Consider the following 25,311-nt stretch of genomic DNA (forward strand, 5'->3'; position numbering starts at 1 on the left):
GCATTCAATTAGCAGATTAATTTTCCCAAACCACAGATGTGACCCACCACTTCACTACCTAAAAATGTTTAACAGTCTCTCAACAGACGATTCAAATCCAAAAACTTCTTCAGCTTGCCATTTACAGTCCTCCATTATCTGGTCTTTATCTATTAACGCCTTTTCATCTCTGCCACCCACTATTTCCTTACCTTTTGCTCCAGCCAAACATGACTAATCATATTCGGAAACTCTTTGAATATTCCCTATCTTTATTTATGTCATTTCTCTCCTCCCACCCCCTACCTAATTAATAGTCTCCACTCATTTGTACCTTTCAGAAACTTACCCAACCTTTGGTTCAATATAATATCATTTTCTAAAATCTTCGATTCATCCTGACTCTATAATATATGTAGAGGCTATTTTTAATAACACTTTTATATTATTTCTACTATAGTTACCTGTGTATGTTACGTCCTTCCTGTTAAGATTATAAGCAAATTAAATATGAATGTCTTATTCATCTTTGTCCTCCCACAATACATTGTACATGGCTGACATTCAGTAAATATTAAATACATGCTGAACTTATAATATATACATAAAAAATGTCACAGTCCATGAAGGTATATAAGAAGTTTCCTTCACTTTCCTATGGAGAAAAATCACTGCCATGAGAATATCTTTTTAAAAAGTCACCTTATTGCCCTGGCCAGTTTGGCTCAGTGGTGGAGCATCAGCCTTCGGACCAGTGAGTCGTAGGTTCAATACCAGCCAATGGCATGTGCCTCGATTGCAGTTCGTCCCGGACCCTGGGCGGGGGGGGCAGAAGTCGATGTGTCCCTCTCACGTCGATGTTTCTCCCTTTCACTCCCTCTCTCTCTACCTGAAGATAAATGGACAAATGTCCTCGGGTGAGGATTAAAAAATAATAATAATAAATAAAAAATCACTTTATTTTTTGCAAAGACTGATTAAAAAGTGATTTTCCTCCCTAACGTTAATCAGTACACATTCCACCTCTTATGTGTACAAGAATATTTGTAAAAACTTATTTGGTTCAGAATATAAAATTGCTTCCCAAGGTTTCAATTTACATTAGTTTAGGTACCTACTGATCATACATGCAATCACCTTACCATTGAAAACAACAGTGTAGAAGGAAATGGCTTGCCTGGAGGCTGCCCCCAAACCTATACAGCTGATACAACCCAATTTTTTTTAGAGAGGTGCAATCAGTATAATTATGCTTCTCTGCCTCCCTTCCTCCACACCTCCATTACATCTATCAACTCAAATGCTTGTTTCAAGCCCATACTTCCAAGTTCACAAGTTAAAATTAATAGATAGGTTTTAAGTTAAACAATTAGTTCACCAAAGATTTACTGACTACCTACGATGTGAAAAGCACTGTTGGAGACACAGAAATTAATAAGACAATTTTCATCTTCAGGAACTCATTAAATGCACAACACACACTTAAACAGCTCCATTATAAGGCAGGTTATATAAGTACTAAAAGCTTCCAACAAGGTACAAACAGAGCTCTATGAGGAGAGAGAGAAGAATTTAATCAGAGTTATCTGAGAAGCTTCAAATGAGAGAAGGGTTTCTAGTTGGCCTTTTAAAAATTCAAGATTTTCAAGATTATTTGAATAAATAATTTCATTTGTTTTAAGTATTTTTATTTACCACTATTGCAACAGGACTGGATTTCTCCCCACTGAAAAGGTACTGATTCAACATGTAAATTAATATTTTAGTTAAGTGGATTTTTTTAGCTCACATTGAAACATGGGGAAATGTACTTTACAGACAAAACTTGTGGCCTATAGATGAGAAGAAAAATTTTGTATGTTTAAGAGAAAGACATAATCTGTATTAATAACGACTTAAAATTATACTCCCAGAGAAAGGTTCGGTACATACAAATGCACCACCCAATTTTTACAGGAATTTGCTCAGCATACTAATAGTACATTAAAAGGGAAAATATTGAACATAAAATAAAATTCAGGGCCCTAGATTCATTTCTCATTCATACTGCCTTCCTCCTGCAACACTGGCTTCTTCCAGATACATGGCCAAAGGTCTGAATCAGACCTGGCAGCATTTGCTTTTCCAGTGCGCTCCATGGGTACCATTTCCAGATTTAGATACTCCCTTCAAGATTCTGGGTTGCCATGACCTACCTATCGCCGGATATGCCGAACACTGTAGGGCAGATGAAAGGACCACAGTCATTTCAGCTTAAAATAACTTGCACAGAAAGGTGGGGAAAGTGCGAGCTGACAGATGCCAATGGAGCGCATTTTAAAAACAGGAAATTATGATAAGACAGGCGTGAAAGCCAACTGAGGAACATGTAGATATCCGTATGGTCGTCCAAATTGCTACTATTAAAAAAAACGTCCGGCTTTCAATTACATGGCACAACTCATCAGACCTTTTTTGTAATTACTGAGCTTAACAGTTAAGCAACAAATGAGAAAAAAACTTAAGATAAATTATATGTAGTTTTCACAAAACATGTTTACATTGAAGTATTTCATTAAAACCAACCTCTTGGGATGAACTATACAAAGGAACTAAACTCAGATTACGTAGCTTTGGGCAGGGGGAGCCGGGAAGGAATAACTAATTTAAGTTTGGTAACGTGCTGCACGGCGCAGTCTCCTGCCACGGGAACAGGGGAGGCGCCCAGAAGACGGGCTGAGCACGGCGTGTTCGCACCCCGTAGTCACCCCGCACCAGCTGGCGGCTCTGTCCAGCCTCCTCGCGTTCCTCGTGGCCTCTGACAAGTCATCCGTTCAACCCGGGAGGCTGTCCGCTGCCCCCAAAGAAACCCACGTCCGTGCAGGTGGCGAAAGCACCCTCACAAACTACTTGCTCACACTCCGCCTCGGACGAGCCGTCCCCGCCGTGGCGAAGGTCGCCCTGCCGGAGAAGTTCCGGGAAGTGGTCGCGCTCGGGCGGACCGAGCTCGCAGCCCCGCAGGCGCCAGGGAGAGGAGGCGGGCGGCCTCGGGCGAAGGCGACCTCGAGGCAGGCTCCGAGGTGCCGGCACCGCTCGGGCAGGAAGAATGGAGGCGGGGAGGCGCGGCGGCGAGGTGCCGGGAGGCGCGAGGTGGGCGGCGGTCCGAGCCCGCGGTCGAGCCCACCCCGCGCTCGGGACCCTCGCAGCCCGCCGACCCCGCGTGCGTGCCGCGTGCGCCGACGCTCCCGGAGGAAGAGCCGCCGTCTCGCACCCGGAGGTTGGAGAGAGAAATCCGGCAACTTTGCGCGAGAAATGCTTCCCACCCTGCAACCCGCCGAGGAAGACAAAAATGTCAGGCGATGACGGGGGAGGAAGGGTGACTTACCCATGTTCCTCCCGAGGGTGAGGAGCCGGCAGGGCGAGGCGAAGGTCTCGGTGCCGGCGGCGCGGTGTCCTCCCTCTACCTCGGTCTCTCCCGCAACCAGCGAGGGACCCGCGGGGGGCGGCCGCCGGGGAGGAGCAGCTGCTACTGCTGCTGCTGCTGCTGCAAGCGGCGATCTCTTTTGGGGGGGGGGGGAGGCTGGAATGTAAATTCAGTGTGTGGGTCGGCGTGTGTTTGCCGGCGGGCTGCAGCCCAGCATCCGTATGGTGACACCTTCCATACTGAACTCAGAACTACTTCATAGGTTGGCCCTAGCCTCCCACCCCGCCTCTGCCAATCCAAACCAGGAAAACAGGCCTGTATTTCCCAAAGGTGGAGGCACTTCCATTCAGCTTAATTTCAGGTGTTTCTGAATGATGGTTGTTCTGTAGTTTGGTTATAATTTTGATATGGTTATGGGAGGAGGCGAGTACCATGTTTTACTACAGTACCATCTTGACGGGACAGGTGAATATTTTCTAATCTTGGAATAAGCAATCACAGAACGCATTAACCGAAGGGGGAGAGAATTGGATTTCAAAACTTTAAAAACTTCAGTTCATCATAGTACCATTATAAAACGCATAGAATAGTCCCAGACTGAGAGAATAAGTTGAACTTTTACATTATACTACATATGGGAAGTACAATAAAAATATTACATTTGTGGTATAATATATAAAATACTTGAATTCCAGACATGAACTTCTAATGATAAAATAAAATGAAAAAAATAACTGGAAATTTATACTTTACACTTGATTATATAGACCATAATAAAGATAACAACACTTTCTAATTTAGTAAAGATATTTTAATGAAAGACTAATTTTTCTCAGGATATATTAAGTAACACTTTAAAATGCGATTTCCAAGTTAAAGAAATGTGCCTTTGATTTTAGTTCACTGACTTTTGTTAATAGAGCACTTTTATCAGATTGAGTTGGGGCAATCAGGAATTCTATAATTGGGCTTTGATTTACTAGTGGATATTCAAACAGACCTTCAAAAAAAGGTTAAGAATACGGGAATAAAAATTAGACCATGAACAGCCCCAAAAAACATAACGAGAAACATAATCTTAAAAAATGTCCTGAAGATGTATGCTTTAGCTGCAGATAAAACACACACCCCTATTACTGTTGACATTGCACTTTGTAACACAGGGTAGCCTAGCATATACAATGCCTCAATTGATTTTTGGTTTACTGAGGGCTTAGAACTGGAAACAAATGCATAGGAAATGTGTGCAGAAAAATCAAAAGAAAATCCTATGCAAATGACAAGATTAATCATGGATATGGAATCAAGATTGACGTTCCAGAATGCCATAAAACCTGTTACTCCTACAATAACAGAAGTAATAGCGAAAGTTACCCACAAGGAACACAATGGATTAGGAATTAACAATAAGGAAACAACAAGCATAGCTATTGATGCAACAATGACATTTCTAATAGTGTTTTCTGTTATTGCAGTATATTGATCAAAATATATGAATGCATGGTTATACACCTTTAGGGGAATTTCACACTTTTCGGCCAAATTTCTTAACTGGAGTAACATTTTCTTCTTATTGGCTGAAGAAGAAATACCCGTGGTCTGAATGAAGGCCCGAGAAGAACTGATTTCATCTGGTGATGAGATATTAACATCAAACTTAAAAAGTGGAAAATCCACAATAAAACTGGAAATACTATTTATAAAAGTATTCTTATCATTTACATCTTGTCTTTTAGCTTCCAAATATTGCACATATTCTCGTAACCAAAACTCTGTAAGATTTTTATGTACATAGTCATTGTCTTCAAAATCTGCCAGGCATTTTTCCAATTTTTGCCTAGCATATTTATCCCAGTAGTCAAGAGTTTCAGTAACGATAACCATAACCTTGGGACCATACTCTGGAAAATACTCTTCATCTACGTCAAAATATGGTGTAATGTAGGAGTCATCACTTGCCAAATTTCGAAGGTCTAAACCTTCCTTCACATGGAAACACCCATATATACTAATTACAAGGTACAAAATGTATAGAAGCACTACAAACAACTTGGACTTAGTGCTTATGAGAAAAGGGCCAAAATAGTCTCTAAAGAACAAATTCATTGGATGAATATCAGCTTCGTGTTCTTCCTGGAGAGAATCAAATGGGAAACAGCAGCATCTTTTTAATGAAGAACATTTGTGGTCAAGTATATTTGGTTTTTTTAACCAACGTAGACAGACTACTTCTCTTTTACCATCCAGGGCCATAAATGCTCCAAAACCGGTGATAGTATAAAAATAACAAAATAATAGGGTTGTTCCTGTATAAATGCAAAAGTATCGTACAGACCTGAAAGAGGTCATAATCCCTGTATAGAAGGCCAGGACGTTAGTGACAGTGGTGATTGTAATGGACACTGCCACTTTTGAATAGACATGGGACATGCGCTCTTTTATGCTATCCATGAGTTTGGTCTTCTGCCAGCCAGAAATCATGATAAACATGTCATCGACCCCAACACCTGTTTTAAAAAACACACACACACAATCTTCATAAATATTAATATTCATTAGAAAATTAAACAGATCAATAATTTTCTTTGTCCATTTCTTTAGGTTTTATTTATCTTGCCCAATCTGTGATTTAATACTACTTCTCTGAATCTTTCTCTCATTGCCTCTGAATCTGTAACAGAATTCATGACTCCTTCCTTCTATAATAACTCTGTGCTTTGTACATACTCCTAATTGTGCGTAGCACAGTATAGTCTTCTCCTAGCCTTCATTTAGGGTGTTTCAATGATGAGTCGGGAAACCTGGTTGACTGGTTGCTGTAGAAGCAAGGTTAGCAATGCATTTTTTATTCTACTAGGTTACTTGAGAAACCATTTTCTCTCAATAAGCCATTTCACACTAATGCACAAACACACTGAGCCAACATTTTGTTGCTTAAAATATAAACTGGACTCTGTTCTACAGCAAGCATCTATCAATGTGGTATGATTTGAGAGGCACTACATAGTTTATAGACACACACAGAGTTTTCCTGCTGGTCTGTTTTTGATAGCCAGAATGCTATCATTCAAGCTTCCCTTGCCAAGTTTAAGTCCTTATATTATTAAAATGAAAGTACTCTTGATATCAGAAATATGTACCAAAGTAAATCTCAAGGATCCTTTACATATTAGTGCCTACTAGGTCATTACTTTTCTTCCACAATGACATTTCATGATTGGTTTGGAAGAGCACAGACTTTGAAATCATCATTAAAAACTGAGAAAGGAGGACTACAAAGAAGAAAGGGGATTAAAAAGAACAGCATGAGCATGTTGCAGATAAATTTACCTCCTCAGACTTTCTACTAGAGCTGATAGTACTTTCACTCATGACACATTTGTTTCCTTGTGTATTGATACAATCAATACTTGGAACTAAAATGCTGATCTTAATTTAAAGTGGGGGGATTGTCTCTATGGATTGCATGGGACAGTACTGAGGATTCCAACTTTGCCTCTAATTCAGACGTTCTATGGGTATAATCAAGGTAGAAGGATCTAAATTGACATAAGTCTATGTAGTCTGTCATCAACTCCCACTGCTGTCAGCTTTAGGATTCCAGTTGTACTCAGCTGGACAAAAGGGAAGAATCAAAAGTACTAAGAACCAAGAATGAACTCACTGATATTTATTAGGTATTTAAACACTGGTTTTATTATTTATAGAACATTGTTAAGAAATTATCCACACATACATAGTTCTCGACTTGCTGCAGTACACACTCACACATATATTCACACTCCTGTGTACACACAGACTATACAAAAATGGTTTATATTAAATTAGTTATTTACTGCTATAGGGGAGGCTAAGTGATTAAATATGAGTTTGTTTGAGGAAGTTGTGCCCTGAAGAGCTAGAATAAATAAGCTAACATCCAGTGTATAGCTGATCCACTGTCTCCCCCAGGAAACCAAATATTTCTTCCAAGTTGCTTACTTTCCAAAATATAAACACCTTTGTTTTCTCATGCTTATTCTAAAATAAATTCTGAAATTACAGGAAAATACAAGCAAAAAATTTAAACGACTGTAATTCTATCCTTCAGGCATAATTCTGCTAACATTTAGATTGTTCATCCATCCAGAATGTGCTCTATATAACTGTACCACTCTATTTCAAACATCTTATTTCATATCTAGTATATTTTTTATTCATTTTTATACATCTACTTCTTTTTCAAAGACTGAAAATGATTCCAAAATTTTAATATACTATATTTGAATTGACAAATCCCATGTTGATATGGAATTAAGTTATATTCAATATTTCCCTATTGTAAATCACACCAAAATGAACATATGTGTTCTACTCTTTGAGCACTTGTCCAATTAATAGGACAAATTCCTAGAAGTAGAACTGGTAGGTCAAAGGTATTTCCTTTTCAATATTCAAGTCTTTTGATTTGTTGCAAAGTTATACTAAAATTTCCTCTAGTAGAGTATGAATGTTCGTTTGCACACAACTTTCCCCAAACTTTCCATCTAATAAGCAAACTATTTGAATTCCTTGATTGAGAAATCAAATAATTTTTCTTGTATTTTCCAGTGTGTGTTTGTGTGTGTGTGTGTGTGTGTGTATACTGCTTCTTCATGTTCCTTGTATTTCCATTTAGGGTGCTAGATTTTTTCAACTCTAAAAATACATAATTTGTCTGGCTGGTGTGGCTCAGTGGTTGAGTGTCGACCCATGCACAAAGAGGTCACTGGTTTGATTCCCGGTCAGGACACATGCCCAGGTTGTGGGCCCAATCCCCAGTGGAAAGCATGCAGGAGGCAGCCAGTCCATGTTCTCTCTCATCGATGTTTCTATCTCTCTCTCCCTCTCATTTTCTCTCTCTCTCTAAAATCAATAAAGAAAAAAAAATTTTAAGATACATAATTCAATTTAATTTTCTTTTTCCTGACACCTCATTTTGGATCTATAGAGCCACCTAAACATAATTACTTTGCTTAATGTAACATAAGCCCCTTCCCTTATCTATCCTACACCCCCACACACGTACACAGTGTGTAGCCTCACATTTTGTTTTACTCACCTAGAATAAGAAATGGTGAATTTTTAACTATGGTCACAAATGGCACCCCAATGAACAACAGCAGGCCAAAGCCGCTCAACACTGAGAAGGCAGTAGAAATCACTCCAAAAACTGCAACGCACATTTTGTTTCGTACACAGTCACACCTGTAAATTTGGAGGGAAAAATCATGGAATTTGTGGTGGTAACTTCCATACTGAAATTCCATCAATTCATAACATTCTTGACTTAGACATGTATTCAGAAACCTCTTGGGCAATAATTCCCATACCTGTCCGCTAAAGATGTTTCATTTCCAGGCACTATGCAAGCCAACTGGGGGAAAAAAGAGGGAGCAGAACAGTTGGGAATCTGTACTTTTACCAAACTTCTCTGGGAGATTCTTATTTATTGATTTTAACAGGAGAGAAAAAAAAAAAAAGAGACTGGGGGGGGGGGGCATAGATTTGTTGTCCCCTCCACTTATTTATGCATTCACTGGTTGATTCTTGTATGTGTCCTGACTGAGGATTGAACCCACAACCATGTCATATTAGGGTGACGCTGTAACCAACTGAACTACTTGGCCAGGGCCCCTGAGTGACTCTTACATAGCTAGCCAAGCACTAATCCACACTGGCTGGCATTTCAGAACCATAAAGTTACACTAATTTCACTCTGCTCTTTAAAGGTATGTGAATGTAATACAATAGAAGTGAAGAACAAGTTGCAGCAGACAAAGCATCAGTATTCAGGTACTGACTCCCAACTCCTAACTCCAACTAGCCAAAAACACAATCCTTAATAGTTCCAGTATTTTAAAGCTAGGTCAATATGTATTCTGGTTAACAAAAAGTATGAAAAGTCTTCTAAAACATTTTCAAGATTCTCCTCTACAAGTGAAATGGGCTCTAAAAAAGTTGCTACTAGCCCTGGCTGGTTTGGCTCAGCGGTTAGAGCATCAGCCTGTGGTCCCGAGAGACCCGGGTTCGGTTCCCGCTAAGGGCATGTACCTTGGTTGCAGTTTGTCCCCGGCCCTGGTCGGTCGTGCGGGTGGCAGCCACTCGATGTGTCCCTTTCACATCGATGTTTCTCTCTCTCTCTCTTCCTCTCTCTCCCTCCCACTCTACCTGAACAAAAAATGTCCTCGGGTGAGGATAAAAAAAAAAAAAAAAAGTTGCTACTAAATGAAAAAAAATTTATGAATAACAAATTATGCTTTTGGGGGGGGAGGACAAACATAAATGGGTTATATACACAGCATTTTATCAATACTTTACCTCCCCAACAGACACAACAGTATATTTTAATATACTGACAACAACCTCTGGTTTTATATTTTACTTGTTTGCTAACTACTTCAAAACAAATGACTGATACCTGCTTCTAGATATCTTTAGTAGAAGAGAAACTACATGGATTTAAGACTAGGAAAGTCAACTGTAGAAATGGAGCCACTGATTCCAAAATAGCAAGAACACATTTAAAGACCTTCTTCGGGCAACAGCACATTAATATTAGCTAAAATTTCTTATATTTAAAAAAAATTCTACACCATAGCTGTATTTTATTTTTTTATTATATTTATTTTTAATTTTTGTTATTTTTCAGTTATACTTGATGTACAACATTATATTAGTTTTAGGTGTAGAACCCAAGTGATTAGACATTTATGTAACTTATGAAGTGATCACTGGGTTAAATCTAGAACTTATCTGACACTATACATAGTTATTATAATATTGTTGACCATATTCCCTATGCTATACTTAACATCCCCATGACTATTCTGTAACTACTAATTTGTACTTCTTAATTCCTTCCCCTTTTCCACACATCCTCTTAACCCCCCTCTTATCTGGCAATCATCAAAACATTCTCTGTATCTATGAGTCTGTTTCTGTTCTGCTTGTTCATTTATTTTGTTTTTTAGATTCTACATATAAATGAAATCATGTGGCATTTGTCTTTTCTTTCTCTGTATGACTTATTTCACTCAACACAATACCCTCTAGGTCCATCCATGTTGTTAGAGATGGCAGGATTTCATTCTTCTTTTATGGCTGTCATATATGCACCACTTCTTTACCATTCATCGATTGACGGACACTTAAGTTGCTTCCATACTTTGGCAATTGTAGATAATGCTTCAATGAACATATGGATGCATATATCGTTTTTTATTTAGTGTTTTGGGTTTCTTCAGATAATACCCAGAAATGGAATTGCTGGGTCCTTCTTGATCTCTTTTTATGGCCTTTGTTTTAAAGTCTATTTTGTCTGGTATAACATTGCTACCTAAGCCTTTTTGTTTGTTTGTTTCCATTTTCATGAAATATCATTTTCCACAGTTTTACTTTCAGTCTGTGTGTGTATTTCAATTTGAAGTGAGTCTCTTATACACAGCATATGTAAGAGTCTTGCTTTCTCATACATTCAGCCATCATATGTCTTTCGGTTGAAGCATTTAATGCAAACAAAGACATCACAAGAAAACTACATATCAATATCTTTTATGAATAGAGATGCAAAGTCCTCAACAAAATTCTAGCAAACCTAATTCAATAGCAAATTAAAAGGGCTATACATCATGACCAAGTAATTTTTACCCCAGGAATGCAAGAATAGTTCAACATAAGAAAATCAATCAATGTAATATACCACACTAATACAACAAAAGGTAAAAACCACATGATCATCTCAATAGATGCAGAAAATGCATTTGATAAAATCCAAAACCCAATCATGATTTAAAAAAACAAAAACGAAAAAAGCACTCAAAAACAAGGAATAGATGGAACTTCCTCAAAATGATGTGGGCATTTATGAAAACTGCATAGCTAACATTATTCTCAATGGTGAAAAACTGAATGCTTGCCCTCTAAGATCAGAAACAAGATAAGGATGCCTACTGTCATCAATGATATTCATCATTGTGGTGTTAGTCAGTAATTGGACAAAAAATAGAAATAAAAGGAATCCAAATTGAAAAGTGAGAAGAGTAACTAACCTTTTCCCAGATTACATAATCCTATATATAAAAATTCCATAGAATCCACAAGAAAACTACTAGAGTTAATAAACAAATTCAGCAAAGCTGCAAGATACAAGATCAACACACAAAAGTCAGTTCTATTGTTACCCATGGGCAATGAAAAACCTCAGAAGGCAATTACAAAAGCAGTTCCATTTAAATAGTGTCTAAAAGAATACTTAGGAATAAATTTAACCCAGAAGATAAAAGACATATACAGTGAAAACAAAAAATATTGGTGAAAGAAACTGAAGAAAACTCAAATCAGTGAAAATACTTCCTTAGTTCATGGGGAAGAAGACTTAATAATGTTAAAATGTCTATCTCACCTAAAGTAATTATAGATTCAACACAATCATTTATCAAAATTCCAATGGCCTCTTTCTTTTCTATTCATAGAAAAGTCAGCCCTCAATTTTATATGAAATTACATGGGGCCCTGGATATGCAAAATAATATTGTAAAAGAAGAAGACAGTTGGAGGACTGAGATTTCCAGATTTTAAACTTTTAACAAAGCTACAACAATCAAAAGGGTGTGTACTAGCACACGAACAGACATAGACCAATGGAATAAAATTAAATATACAGAGGATTCCAAAATGGCGGCAGAGTGAACAGAAGCTACACAGACCGTCTCCCAGAACCAAACTGGAATTACAACTATAACACAGACAAATCGACGGGAAAAAGCAACAGAAAAGCAGCTTGCAAGGACCATATAACCAGGGTCACTGACTTGATCCTGGTAGGATTGTGAAGGCGCGAGATGGGGGCTGGGAGCCCACGGTCGGCAGCTCGGCAGCAGCCTTAGCTGGGAGCAGCACCCTCGGGTCATATTCCCAGGCGGCTCCACAGCACAGAGCCGGGACAGAGGCTAAAACAGCCACAGCCACTCACTGGCAGAGGGAGGGCAGACTGGACTGGAACTATGTGGGGACACTCGGGATTTGGAGGGCACTCAGAGCTTTTCCTGAGTTGCTGCCACCCAGGACGGTGGCCATCTTGCTCCTTCCCAGGTCTCTGGGGAGAGGCAGCAGCCCCTCCCTCCGAGATCCAACCCCACCCTGTGGGCCATTGAAATGCTAATTGAGGCTCATTAACGACTAGCATCTGCCCCACCCTCAGGAAATCTTATGCTGAGCACCTGAGGTGGTTTTTCAATCAACTGACAGCCCAAAACTCTTCAAGTAACCTCAACTGCTTACCTCCAGGCAAAAAGCTAGAGGATAACAGTACCTTTCCTGGGCTAGCAACTTTAACCAGTAAGACTTGACAGTGGTGTTCAACGTGGGTCCTCCCTCGCTCATCTAAACACAGGAGAGGGAGCCACAAACAGCAGAACACCAACACCCACAGGGAAAACTTGACAGGCTCCAAAGCCCACTGTGATAGCCAAAATGGTGAAACACAGAAACAGAAGCCAAATGAAAGAACAAGAGACATCCACCGAAGATGAGATCAATATGGAGCAGTTAGGCAAGTTAACAGACTAGAATTCAGAGCCATGATCTTGAGGAAGCTCAACAGCATGACTACGGACATAGAGATGCTGAAAATAGAGCAACTGGAAATTAAAAATGACCAAGAAGAAATAAAAAATGACATATCAGAAATGAAAAACACATTGGAAGATCTAAAAAGCAGAGTAGAGGAAGCTGAGGACCGGATCAGTGAATTAGAAGACAGGGTAGAAAAAAATCAACCAATCAGAAAACCAAAAGGAAAAAAACAATTAAAAAACAGAAGGACAACTTAAGAGAACTGTGGGACAACTGGAAACATAATAATATTTGCATCATAGGAGTCCCCAAAGAAGAAGAAAATGAGCAAGGGTTAGAAAATATATTTGAAGAAACAGTGACAGAAAACTTCCCTAATTTCATGAAGGAAGAAGGCACCCAATATAGGAGCACCAAAATATATTAAAAATCTTCTGGAGGACTTCCAAGGAGAAATCGACAGCAATACAATCATAGCAGGAGACTTCAACACCCCGTTGACAGCACTGGATAAATCCTCTAGACAAAAAATTAGCAAGGAAACAGAGACGCTAAATGAAGCGCTAGACCAAATGGATTTAATAGATACCTACAGAGAATTACACCCCCAAACAACAGAATTCACATTCTTCTCAAGTGCACATGGGACATTCTCAAAGACAGACCACATGATAGGACACAAACTAAATCTCTACAAGTTCAAGAAGATTGAAATCATATCAAGCATCTTCTCAGATCACAATGGCATAAATCTAGAAATCAATTGCAACAAGAACATGCAAAGACATTTGAACACATGGAGGCTAAATAGCATGTATTAAACAATGAACGGGTTACCGAGAAAATCAAGGAAGAAATTAAAAACTTCCTGGAAACCAATGAAAATGAACACACAACAACACAAAATCTATGGAATGCAGCGAAAGCAGTTCTGAGACGGAAGTTCATAGCACTACAGGCCTACCTCAAGAAACAAGAAAAATTTCTAATTGAGTGTCTAACCTCACAACTTAAAGAATTAGAAAGCAAACAAAAAGAAAACCCCAGAGCAAGTAGAAGGAAGGAAATAGTAAAGATCAGAGCAGAAATAAATGACATAGGGACCAAAAAAACAATTCAAAGGATCAATGAAACAAACAACTGTTTTTTCGAAAAGATAAACAAGATTGATGGACCCTTACCTTGACTCACCAAGAAACAAAGAGAGAGAACTCAAATACTACACAAAATCAGAAATGAAGGAGAAGTAACAACCGACACCACAGAATACAAAAGATAATTAACAGCTACTATGAACAACTATATGGCAATATATTTGACAATCTAAGTGAAAAGGACAAATTCTAGAAACACACAGTCTCCCAAAACTGGACCGGGAAGAGATAGAAAACTTGAACAGACCAATAACAACTAAGGAAATTGAAGAGGTACTCAAGACTCTCCCAGCAAACAAAAGTCCAGGCCCAAATGGCTTCACGGGGGAATTTTACCAAACATTCCAAAAACAACTAACACCCATTCTCCTCAAACTATTTCAAAAAATTCAAGAAGAAGGAAGACTTCCAAACTCGTTCTATGAGGCCAGCATAATTCTAATTCCAAAACCAGGAAAAGACACTACAAAGGAAGCAAACTACAGGCCAATATGCCTGATGAACATAGATGCCAAAATCCTTAACAAAATACTAGCAAATCGCATCCAGCAATACATCAAAAAAATTATTCACCATGACCAAGTGGGATTCATCCCAGGGATGCAAGGCTGGTACAATATTCGCAAATCAATAAATGTGATACACCACATAAACAAAATGAAGAATAAAAACCACATGATCATATCAATAGACGCTGAAAAATCATTAGACAAAATCCAGCATCCATTTCTGATAAAAATGCTCAGCAATATGGGAATAGAGGGATCATATCTCAACATAATAAAGGCCATATATGAAAGACCTACAGCCAACATCATACTCAATGGACAGAAACTAAAAACATTTCCATTAAGACTAGGAACAATATAGGGATATCCACTTTTGCCACTCTTATTTAACAGAGTACTAAAAGTCTTAGCCACAGCAATCAGACATGAGGAAAAAATAAAAGGGATCCAAATTGGAAAGGAGAAAGTGAAACTCATTATTTGCAGATGATATGATATTATTCGTAGAAAACCCTAAAGACTCCATCAAAAATCTATGAGACTTAAAAATGAATTTGGCAAAGTAGCAGAAATTAATGTCAAGAAATCGACAGCATTGGTATACACCATTGATGAACTCACAGAAAGAGAAACTGAAAAACAATCCCATTTACCATAGTGGCAAAAAATGTAATATACCTAGGAATAAACTTAACCAAAGAAGTAAAGGACCTATTTGCAGAAAACTACAGGACATTGAAAAAAGAAATACAGGAAGATATAAAAAAGTGGAAGCACATACCTTGTTCTTGAATTGAAAGAATTAACATCATTAAAATGTCCATACTACCCAAAGCAATCTTTAGATTCAATGCAATCCCCATCAAAATACCAATGACATATTTCACAGAACTAGAACAAATACTTCAAAAGTTCATATGGAACCAAAAAAGTCCCCGAATAGCCACTTTGTCCTTGAAAAAGAAGGACGAAGTAGGTGGGATCACAATACCAGATATCAGGTTATACTACAAAGCGACTGTAACTAAAACAGCCTGGTACTGGCACAAGAACAGGCATATAGACCAGTGGAACAGAACTGAGATCCCAGAAATGGACCCAAGATAATATGCTCAATTAATATTTGACAAAGGTGGCAAGAGCATACACTGGAGTAAAGAGAGCCTCTTTAATAAATGGTGTTGGGAAAATTGGACAGCTACATGCAAAAAAATGAAACTAGACCATCAACTCACACCATACACAAAAATAAACTCAAAATGGATAAAAGACTTAAATGTGACCCATGAATCCATAAAAATTCTAGAAGAAAATGTAGGCAACAAAATTTCGGACATGATACGCAGCAGAATGTTCACTAATACATCCCCTAAGGCAACAAAAACAAAGGAAAAAATAAACACATGGGACTAAATCAAACTAAAAAGCTTCTGCACAGCAAAAGATACAATCATCAAAATTGTGGGAAAGGAAATCCACTGTATGGGAGAACATCATTGCCAATGATATATCAGATAAGGGGTTAATTTCCAATATAAATAAAGTGCTCATACAACTGAACAAAAGGAAGACAAAGAACCCAATTGAAAAATGGGCAAAGGAGCTGAATAGACACCTCTCCAAACAGGACATACAAATGGCCAAGAGACATATGAAGAAATGCTCAACATCACTAATCATCAGAGAGATGCAAATTAAAACAACAATGAGGTATATCACCTCACACCTGCCAGAATGGCCGCCATCAACAAATCATCAAACAACAAGTGTTGGCGAGGGTGTGGAGAAAAGGGGACTCTAGTACAATGCTGGTAGAAATGCAGACTGGTGCAGCCACTATGGAAAACACTATGGTGTTACCTCAGAAAATTAAAAATTGAGTTTCCATTTGACCCAGTGATCCCACTTCTAACAATATACCCTAAGAAGCCTGAAACACCAATCAGGAAGAATATATGTGCTTCCATGTTCAGAGCAGCACTATTTACAATAGCTAAGATCTGGAAACAGCCCAAGTGTCCATCAGTAGACAAATGGTTAAAAAAGCAGTGGTACACATACACAATGGAGTACTATGCAGCTATAAGAAAGAAAGATCTCTCATCCTTTGAGACAACATGGAGGGACCTGGAAAGTATTATCCTAAGTGAAACAAGCCAAGCAGAAAGAGACAAATACCACATGATCTCACTTATATACGGAATATAATGAACATAACAGTCTGAGGAATTCGGTAGACCCAGAAACATGGAAGTAGGGTACAGACTGACATCCCTCACAAGAGGGGGTGGGGGAGTGGGAAGAGATAAGCCACAGAACTTATATGCATGTATGCATAACCAATAGACATGGACAACAAAGCTGGGGACGGGGCGTGGGCGATGGGGAATGGGGTGCCAATGGGGTTAAAAAGGAGAAACATCTGTAACAAAAAAAAATTAAAAATTAATAAAAAAATAATAATAAGGCATGATAAAAAAAAAAAAAAGAATGTTACAAGAGGAGAGGGAAAGGGGACTGGATGAAAGAAGGTGAAGGGATTAGCCACAGAACATATATGCACAGCCACAGACAACAGTGTGGTGATGGCCAAAGGCAGGGGGGTTGGGGGGAGAAGAGGGCATGGGGACATCTGTAATAGTGTAAACAATAAAAATAAAAATAAATTAAGTATACAAACAAACCCATATCTGAACAGCCGACTGACATTTTCTTCATCAAATGGCACTTGGACAACCAGATTTCCACATGTACAAGAATGAAGTTGGACCCCTACTTTACACCATATACAAAAATAATTAAAAATTGATCAACAACCTAAATATAAGGGCTAAAACCATAAACTCTTAGAAGAAAGTGTAGGGTAAATGTGCATTACTTTGGACTTGTCAGTGGATTCTTAGATATAGCACCAAAAGCACAGTAGGATAAATTGAATTTCATCAAAATTTTTTAAAATTTGTGCATTAGAGGACATTATCAAGAGAGTGAAAAGACAATTCACAGAGTGGTAGAAAATTTGCAAATCATATATCTCTCTGTTAAGGATTTAATATCTAAAATATATCAAGTGTCCGGCCAGTGTGGCTCAGAGATTGAGCATCGACCCATGCACCAAGAGGTCACCGGTTTGATTCCCAGCCAGGGCATATGCCCAGGTTGTGGGCCCGATCCCCAGTGGGTGGCATGCAGGAGCCAGCCAAACGATGTTCTTTCTCATTGATGGTTCTATCTCTATCTCCCTCTCTCTTCCTCTCTCTAAAATCAATAAAGAAAAAGCATTTTTTTAAAATAATAAAATAAAATATATCAAGCATTCATCAACAACAGGACTCAACAACAAAAGGCCAAATGACCCAATTAAAAAATAAACAAAGGACCTGAATAGACATTTCCCCAAAGAAGATATACAAATGGTCAATAAATATCAAAAGATACTTATCATTGGTAATTAAGGAATTGAGTCAAAACCACAGTGAGGTACCACTTTGCACCTCCTTGAATGGCTATAATCCATAAAACAAAATAACAAGGGTTGGGGAGGAAGTGGAGATGTTGTTGGTGAGGTATAAAATGGTGTAGCCTTGCCCAGCCAGTGTGGCTCAGTGGTTGAGTGTCGACCCATGCACCAAAAGGTCACCAGTTCAATTCCCGGTCAGGACATATGCCCAGGATGTGGGCCAAATCCCATGTGGGGCATGCAGGAGGCGACCAATCAATGTTCTCTCTCATGAATGTTTCTATCTCTCTCTCCTAAAATCAATAAAGGAAAACAAAAATTTTTTTAATGGGGTAGCCTTTATGGAAAAGAATTTGGCAGTTCTTCAACAATTTAACATAAGATTATACAACCCACCAATTCTACTTCTAGGTATATACTGAAAAAGAATTGAAATCAGGGCTCAAACAGATATTTGTACACTAATGTTCATTACAGCATTATTCATAATAGCCAAAAGGTGGAAACATTGCAAGTGCCCATCAAAAGGTAAGTTGATAAATAAAATGTGGTGTATACATACACCATATTATTCAGCCACAAAAATGAGTAAGTTCTGATAACATGCTACAATATGGATGAACCTTGAAAACATTGTGCTAAGTGAAGTAAGCCAGTCACAAATATATGATTGCACTTATATGAAATATCTAGAATAGGCAAATTAGAGACAGAAAGTAAATTAAATGTTTACCAGGGCTGGGAGGAGGCAATGGGGTGTTATTGCTTAATATTTACAGTATTTCTATTTGGGGTCATGAAAAATATTTGGAAACAGATAGTTGTGACAATTGCATGACAGTATGAATGTCATTAACACTACTGAATTGTACACTTAAAATAATTAAAATAACATAAAATGTTATAATAGTATATATGTTTTACCACAATAAATCTTTTTTTAAAATAGGAGTTTATAAAAACAAATAAAAGTATTTTACCTGTAGCATGATACGATTGAAAATAATATGATTAGAACGTATGCCAAATAGAACAAAGGGATCACTGTCTTAGAAGTTGCCTCAAATTCCAGTTGTCTAGAAAGTGATGTAAAGTAGACCACCTGCCACAAAAATGTACTCAGATAAATAACTTTTAACCAAAATATTTACGAGTGAGTTAAACGCTATTGAAACACTATAGCTTATTGATGGAAAAAACGTGTTCAAGTTCATTAAAAGATCAAAATACATGAATTATGATTTTAGAATAAATATAGATTTGCTTCTTCCCCAAAATTTCTGGCATGCTTTCCAAAGTTTCTTACAAAATTCAGTTTAAAATTTCTAAATATACCAAATCTAGATTTCATATAAAACTGAAATCATTAATAAAATAATTGTGATTTTTCTTAATTTTTATTAGGTTGTTATCTTTTACTATTTTAATGCATAAACATTTCAAAAAGGCCTGGTATTTGAAGGCTTTTTCACCAGAGTACTCAGAAATATTAGTTGGTTTGTTGGCCCAACAATTACTGAACAGTTAACACGTGCCTCACTTGAAAACATGCTGAGCTAGTTACAATAACAACATGGAATATTTGCTTAACGGTGTTCTTTTGTTTTGTTTTGTCTTATTCCAGTGAACTTCAAACAAATTATAGGGGGCTCCTGGAAACAGCAAAGATTTTAACTAGAAATAAGAATTCCCAAGTAATTTGGCTGGAAAACCAATCCCCAAAACTAAACCTAGAAGATCAATGTCTGTACTGAACAGACCTACCTTGAGGAGGTAGGATTTGTGTTTTCTACCAGAATATTAACAAGGATCCAAGATTTGTGGCATCCTTCAGTGTGTTGGTGTAAAAAAGTTGGATTATGCCAGGTTTGCGGGATCAATCCCCAGTGGGGGCGTAGGGAGGCACACAATTACTGTTTCTCTCTCACTTTGATATTTCTATCTCCCTCTCCCTTCCTCTCTAAAAAAAAATCAATAAAAACATATTTTAAAAAAAGAAAGTTGGATTAAATGCCAAATATAGTAGCACACAACCTGCTTCAATTCAAAAACTCCATGAAATACTCAGGGAGTGCTATTGCTATCTATGGCCTTTGGAACAAGTCTTCTCATCCCTCCCACTTTCTCCTGGCCTCCCTGTCAAACCCAGCTGCCACATACCTGGATCATCTTCAAGGCCAAACTCTCTTCCATATTGCTAAATTGGTTCAGGAAATGAACCAGCCACGTCTTGCTATGTGCATTGTCCTCTCCTTCTTTGGTCGTCAGGTAATATTGCAGCCGCATGGCTTTGGCCTCCACGAGTAACTGGTTTGGTCCTATCTGGTTGCCTAAGGTGGTTCCACCAAGGGTGCCGGCCAAGGGGATGGGCTTACCATTTTGGTTGTAAATAGGGAAGGTGATACTTCTCAGGTTAAGGTTCTTGTTCAGCTGCCAGGCAAACAGGAGTGGATTGGAGGGCACACAGAAGCCCTGATTCTTAGCACACACCTGACTGTAGAGGATCTGGGTTCCATCATCCTGTGTCACATTCAGAGCCTGCACCGCTTTGTCCAATTTGCTCACTTCTGATAAAATTTCTTGTTCCAGCAGGGAGTCAGTGTGGGAGACCACTAGAATGGAAGCTAAGTGGACCTCGGTGCTCTTCCTGAAGACGGAGAAGTGATTCGAGTCATCAGTGGTGAAATGTTCCTGCACAAAGCGTCGTTCAGCCTTGGCCAAGCTCCGGATTGGGGTGTACTGCTCCTCAAGGATTTCTTCTGCATCCGTGGAGATGTAAGTCAAGCCAGTGCCCAGAACAGCTGTCAGAAGTATGGGCACCAGCAGGAAGATCCAGGGGTGCGAGCCCACCTCCCAGCCCAGCCCTCGAAAGGCCCGGGAGAGTGGAGCCTCCAGGCAGTCAGTGTGGCAGCGGCGCCTGTGAGACACTTCAGTTGACTGTGAGGGAGGCAGAGGTGAATCACACTTCCCTGAACGTGACTCCTTCATTCCTGGGGTCTCTGCTCCCTGCCCTGAAGCCCATCTTTGCTCGGGCTCCTGCTCCAAAAGCTGCTGCGACCTCTGGGCCAGGAATGGTGCTGCCTTCACATCTGACCCTTCGCCCAGGTCTGGTCCAGGCCCCAGTGGCTTCGGCAGGGACTCTGGCTGTTGCTGCCCTGCAGATTTGGGCTCCACCTCTGGGCCAGCATCAGACGTATTGAGACTCATTTCCATGAAGGAAAGGCCAGGATCTCAAAAACACACCCAGCAGCTGCTGAGTGAACCCTTATCTCCACCTGAACCAACAGTTTCCCAACGGCTTCCCAACAGATTCCCAATGGTTGCCCAACGGTTTCCTGGAGATTCTAGCAGTCTGAGCATGCTCATGCCTGGAGATTCTAGCAGTCTGAGCATGCTCATGCCTGGAGATTCTAAGCAGTCTGAGCATGCTCATACCTGGAGATTCTAAGTAGTCAAGCATGCTTGTGCCTGAAGATTCTAAGCAGTCTGAGCATGCTCGTCCTGGATGCTGGAGCTTCCATTGGGGAGCACATGACTGGTTGACTCTCAGGAGTTTAGTTAACAGAAGAAATACTTTAGTCAGCCTCTGACAGCGCTGCTCCCAGGGGCTTCAAATTTTGGCTCCTCAGGGAGAGTGGGCTAAGGTTTTTGTTTTGTTTTTTTCTTTTTTATTGAATTTATTGGGGTGACATTGGTTAATAAGGTTAATTATATAAGTTTCAGGTGTACAATTCCATAATACATCATCTGTATATTGTACGGTGTTCACAACCCCACGTCAAGTCTCTTTCCGATACCATGCATCCCCCCTTTAGTCTCTTCTATCTCCCTCCTCTCCTCTTTCCCTCTGGTAATCACCATACTGTTGTCTGTGTATATGAGGGTTTTTGTTTTGTTTTGTTTTGTTTTGTGTTTAATCCCTTAAAAGCTAAAACAGAAGAGTAAAATGGTGAGTCATCATGTATATGTGCGTGTGCAAGCTTATACATAGAGGAATTAGGACTTTCCTTTTTTTTTAGCAGCTCACAGAAGTCTCCTTAGGGCTGCTTATATCACTTGATCATGCATTATTTGATCTGTGATTTTATCTTTACTTCCTAATCTGTTGAGGAAAACTTGTCATATTTTAGAACCTTCGCTTTCAGTTGTTCTCTTGCCACTTGGAAATTAAAATGAGGAAGGTCGAGAAGAGAAGAAAAGCTTTGAGAAATTGTGTGATAAGTAACATCTACTAATTCTTTTTTATCCTTATCCGAGGATATTTTTCCATTTATCTTTAGATAGAATGAGAAAGAGGGAGAAAGAGAGAAACATCGATGTGAGAGAGACACATCAATTGGTTGCCTCCTGCAGGACCCCGACAAGAGCCAGGAACCAACCATAACCGAGGTACATGCCTGTAACCGGAACCAAACCCGAGATTCTTTGGTCCTTGGGCCTATACTCTACCCGCTGAGCCAAACCAGCCAGGGCACATTTACTAATTTTTATCCTGTTGGGAGAATCCCATTCACTTAGAATACACCACTGTTTCAAAAACAGGTGGACACAGTGTTAGAAAATAATGGGAATGTTAAAAATTTGATTCTCATCGCAGATTGACACTTTCTGTGAGGTCGGAATCAGCATCCGAGGGCACAGATGCAGTTCACTCAGAACTGGCTTGAATCTGGGGGTGGCATCAGAGGTTTGCTGTAGAAAGAGCGGAGTCGGGACAGGAGAGGAAGCAGGAGCTGGGCTGGAGCGGACTCTGAGGATGGCAGTGGTGGAGCGAGGGCAGGCACAGTGGGCCTGGGGGTCTCCTGGATTGGGAGGCAGGATGAGTGGGAGAAAGGGCATTGCTGGGAGGAAGGTATTCAAATAAACTGAATTCTACCATAGCCAGCCCCTGGGAAGTGCTGACACAGACCAAAGTTCATTGGCTCAAGGATGTAAACCACTGTATACATTATATTAAATAAGAAACACATGGGAAAGGTCTCAGACACAACACATAAAGAAAATTCAGTTAGTATTATTTTTCCTTCCCTTCCTGCTCTTGATGATGCTACCAGTGGCACATATAACACACTGTGCTTGTTGGGCCAAAGCATCCTATGACAATGTTGTCTCAGCAGCATTTCCAGTGCCGTAAAAGTTGAACTCACTGTGTGAAATGGCTGAGTGAGAAAACAGCAGTCACAGGTCAGGAGAGAAACAAAACCAGAGCCTTAGCTGGAGTTGAGAAAGAAATAATCGGGGTTTCATTTCTCTTGGGGGAAGCAGGAGTATCTGAAGGCCCAGAGCTAATAATCCTAGGGGCCTGTCCCTGAGTGGTGACCATGACCATGGGAGGCCTAATAAGCCACTGAATTCCCAGGTTTTAGCATCACACCTAAGGCCTATGAGCTGCTCAAATACATCTGTTGAAAGAATGAATAATAGGCTCAAAAGTGGTCACTTTTCTCCTCCTCTTCCTTCTCCTCACCTCCTCCTTGTTGTCTACAATTCAGCATGGTGTTGCTGACAGAGCACAGGATCCCTGGGACAGAACCTGTGTTTGCTCTCAAACTCTCACTAGTTGGGTGGCCCTGGGCAGGAGCCTGCACTACATCACCGGCAAGCTTTGACCTAATACATCAATTCTTGGACCCATTAATTAGCACCCACAATTCCTCCTAACTACTCTCCCCTCAAAAACTGGACTAAATGAAATATATGGACTTTGAAAATCTTTGATTTTATCTTCTTTGCTGTTAAACTGTATATAAAACCTAGTCCATTGACTTAAAAGTGCATTGTTACAGTGACTTAAAAAAACTTGATTATTTTCCCTTTTCCTGTGGAATTCTTCCCCATCTCATCTACTCTTCTTGGGCTATTTTTATTTTTAATAAGGAATTCCCATTTTAATCAAAGATTTTCTGTCCAAATTTCCAATGTGTTTTTCCTTATGGTTTTATATCTGTAAGATCTCAGTTAATTATTTTGACCAAGGCTCAAAACTCCATCAACTCAGTCAAAAGCCATTTTATGTCTTTAGTGTTTAGATGAATTTTTCCAACTGAGTCAGTTGTCCAAAGCCATTGTGAAGAAGTATTGCTCACTGTAGAAATTAGAAATCACAAGTGCAAAGATTATGTGAATGATAATTAGCTTTTTTTATTAATTTATTTTTGTTACAGATGTTTCTCCTTTTATCCCCACTGACACCTTCCTCCCCCCCAATCCCCAGCTTTGTTGTCCATGTCCATCGGTTATGCATACATGTATATAAATTCCGTAGTTTATCTCTTCCCTTCCCCACCCACCCCCTCTTCTGAGGGTTGTCAGTCTGTACCCTACTTCCACATCTCTGGGTCTACCCTGTTCCTCATACTGTTATGTTCATTATATTCCACAAATAAGTGAGATCATTGGATATTTGTCTTTCTCTTTTTGGCCTGTTTTGCTTAGGATAATACTCTCCAGGTCCCTCCAGGTCATCTCAAAGGATAAGAGATCTTTCTTTCTTACAGTTGCATAGTATTCCATTGTGTATATGTACCACTGCTTTTTTATCCATTCGTCTACTGATGGACACTTGAGCTGTTTCCAGATCTTAGCTATTGTAAATAGTGCTGCTATGAACATGGGGGTACATATATTCTTCCTGATTGGTGTTTCAGACTTCTTAGGGTATATTCCTAGAAATGGGATCACTGGGTCAAATGGAAGTTCAATTTTTAATTTTTTGAGGTAACACCTTAGTGTTTTCCATAGTGGCTGCACCTGTCTGCATTCCTACCAGCAAGCAGTGTACTAGAGTCCCCTTTTCTCCACACCCTCACCTACACTTATTGTTTGATGATTTGTTGATGGCCCCATTTTGACAGGTGTGAGGTGATACCTCATTGTTGGTTGTTGTTTTTTTATCCTCACCTGAGGACATTTTTGCATTTTTTGTACAAATAGTGTGGGAGGGAGAGAGAGGAAGAGAGAGAGAGAGAAACATCGATGTGAAAGGGACACATCGAGTGGCTGCCACCCGCACAACCCAACCAGGGCCGGGGACAAACTGCAACCAAGGTACATGCCCTTAGCGGGAACCAAACCCGGGTCTCTTTGGACCGCGGGCCTACGCTCTAACAGCTGCGCCAAACTAGCCAGGGTTCATTGTTGATTTAATTTTCTTCTATGATGATTAGTGATGTTGAACATTTCTTCATATGTCTCTTGGCCATTTGTATGTCC

The 25,311-nt window shown here is 39.5% G+C and overlaps 1 protein-coding gene across 1 annotated transcript; it reads right to left on the reverse strand.

The window, feature by feature from the left end:
• Nucleotides 1-4,384: 4,384 nt before the first annotated feature.
• LOC118629566 (patched domain-containing protein 3-like) lies at nucleotides 4,385-21,306 on the reverse strand. The gene is made up of 4 exons (XM_036261028.1): nucleotides 20,260-21,306; nucleotides 19,080-19,201; nucleotides 8,463-8,608; nucleotides 4,385-5,889 (listed from the first exon to the last, which is right to left on the reverse strand). The coding sequence occupies exons 1-4, from the start codon at nucleotides 21,304-21,306 to the stop codon at nucleotides 4,385-4,387; spliced, it is 2,820 nt and encodes a 939-aa protein (XP_036116921.1).
• Between the last annotated feature and the right edge of the window lie 4,005 nt (nucleotides 21,307-25,311).

The sequence above is a fragment of the Molossus molossus genome, unplaced genomic scaffold (assembly GCF_014108415.1).
Source record: "Molossus molossus isolate mMolMol1 unplaced genomic scaffold, mMolMol1.p scaffold_m16_p_1, whole genome shotgun sequence".
Classification (NCBI taxonomy): Eukaryota; Metazoa; Chordata; class Mammalia; order Chiroptera; family Molossidae; genus Molossus; species Molossus molossus.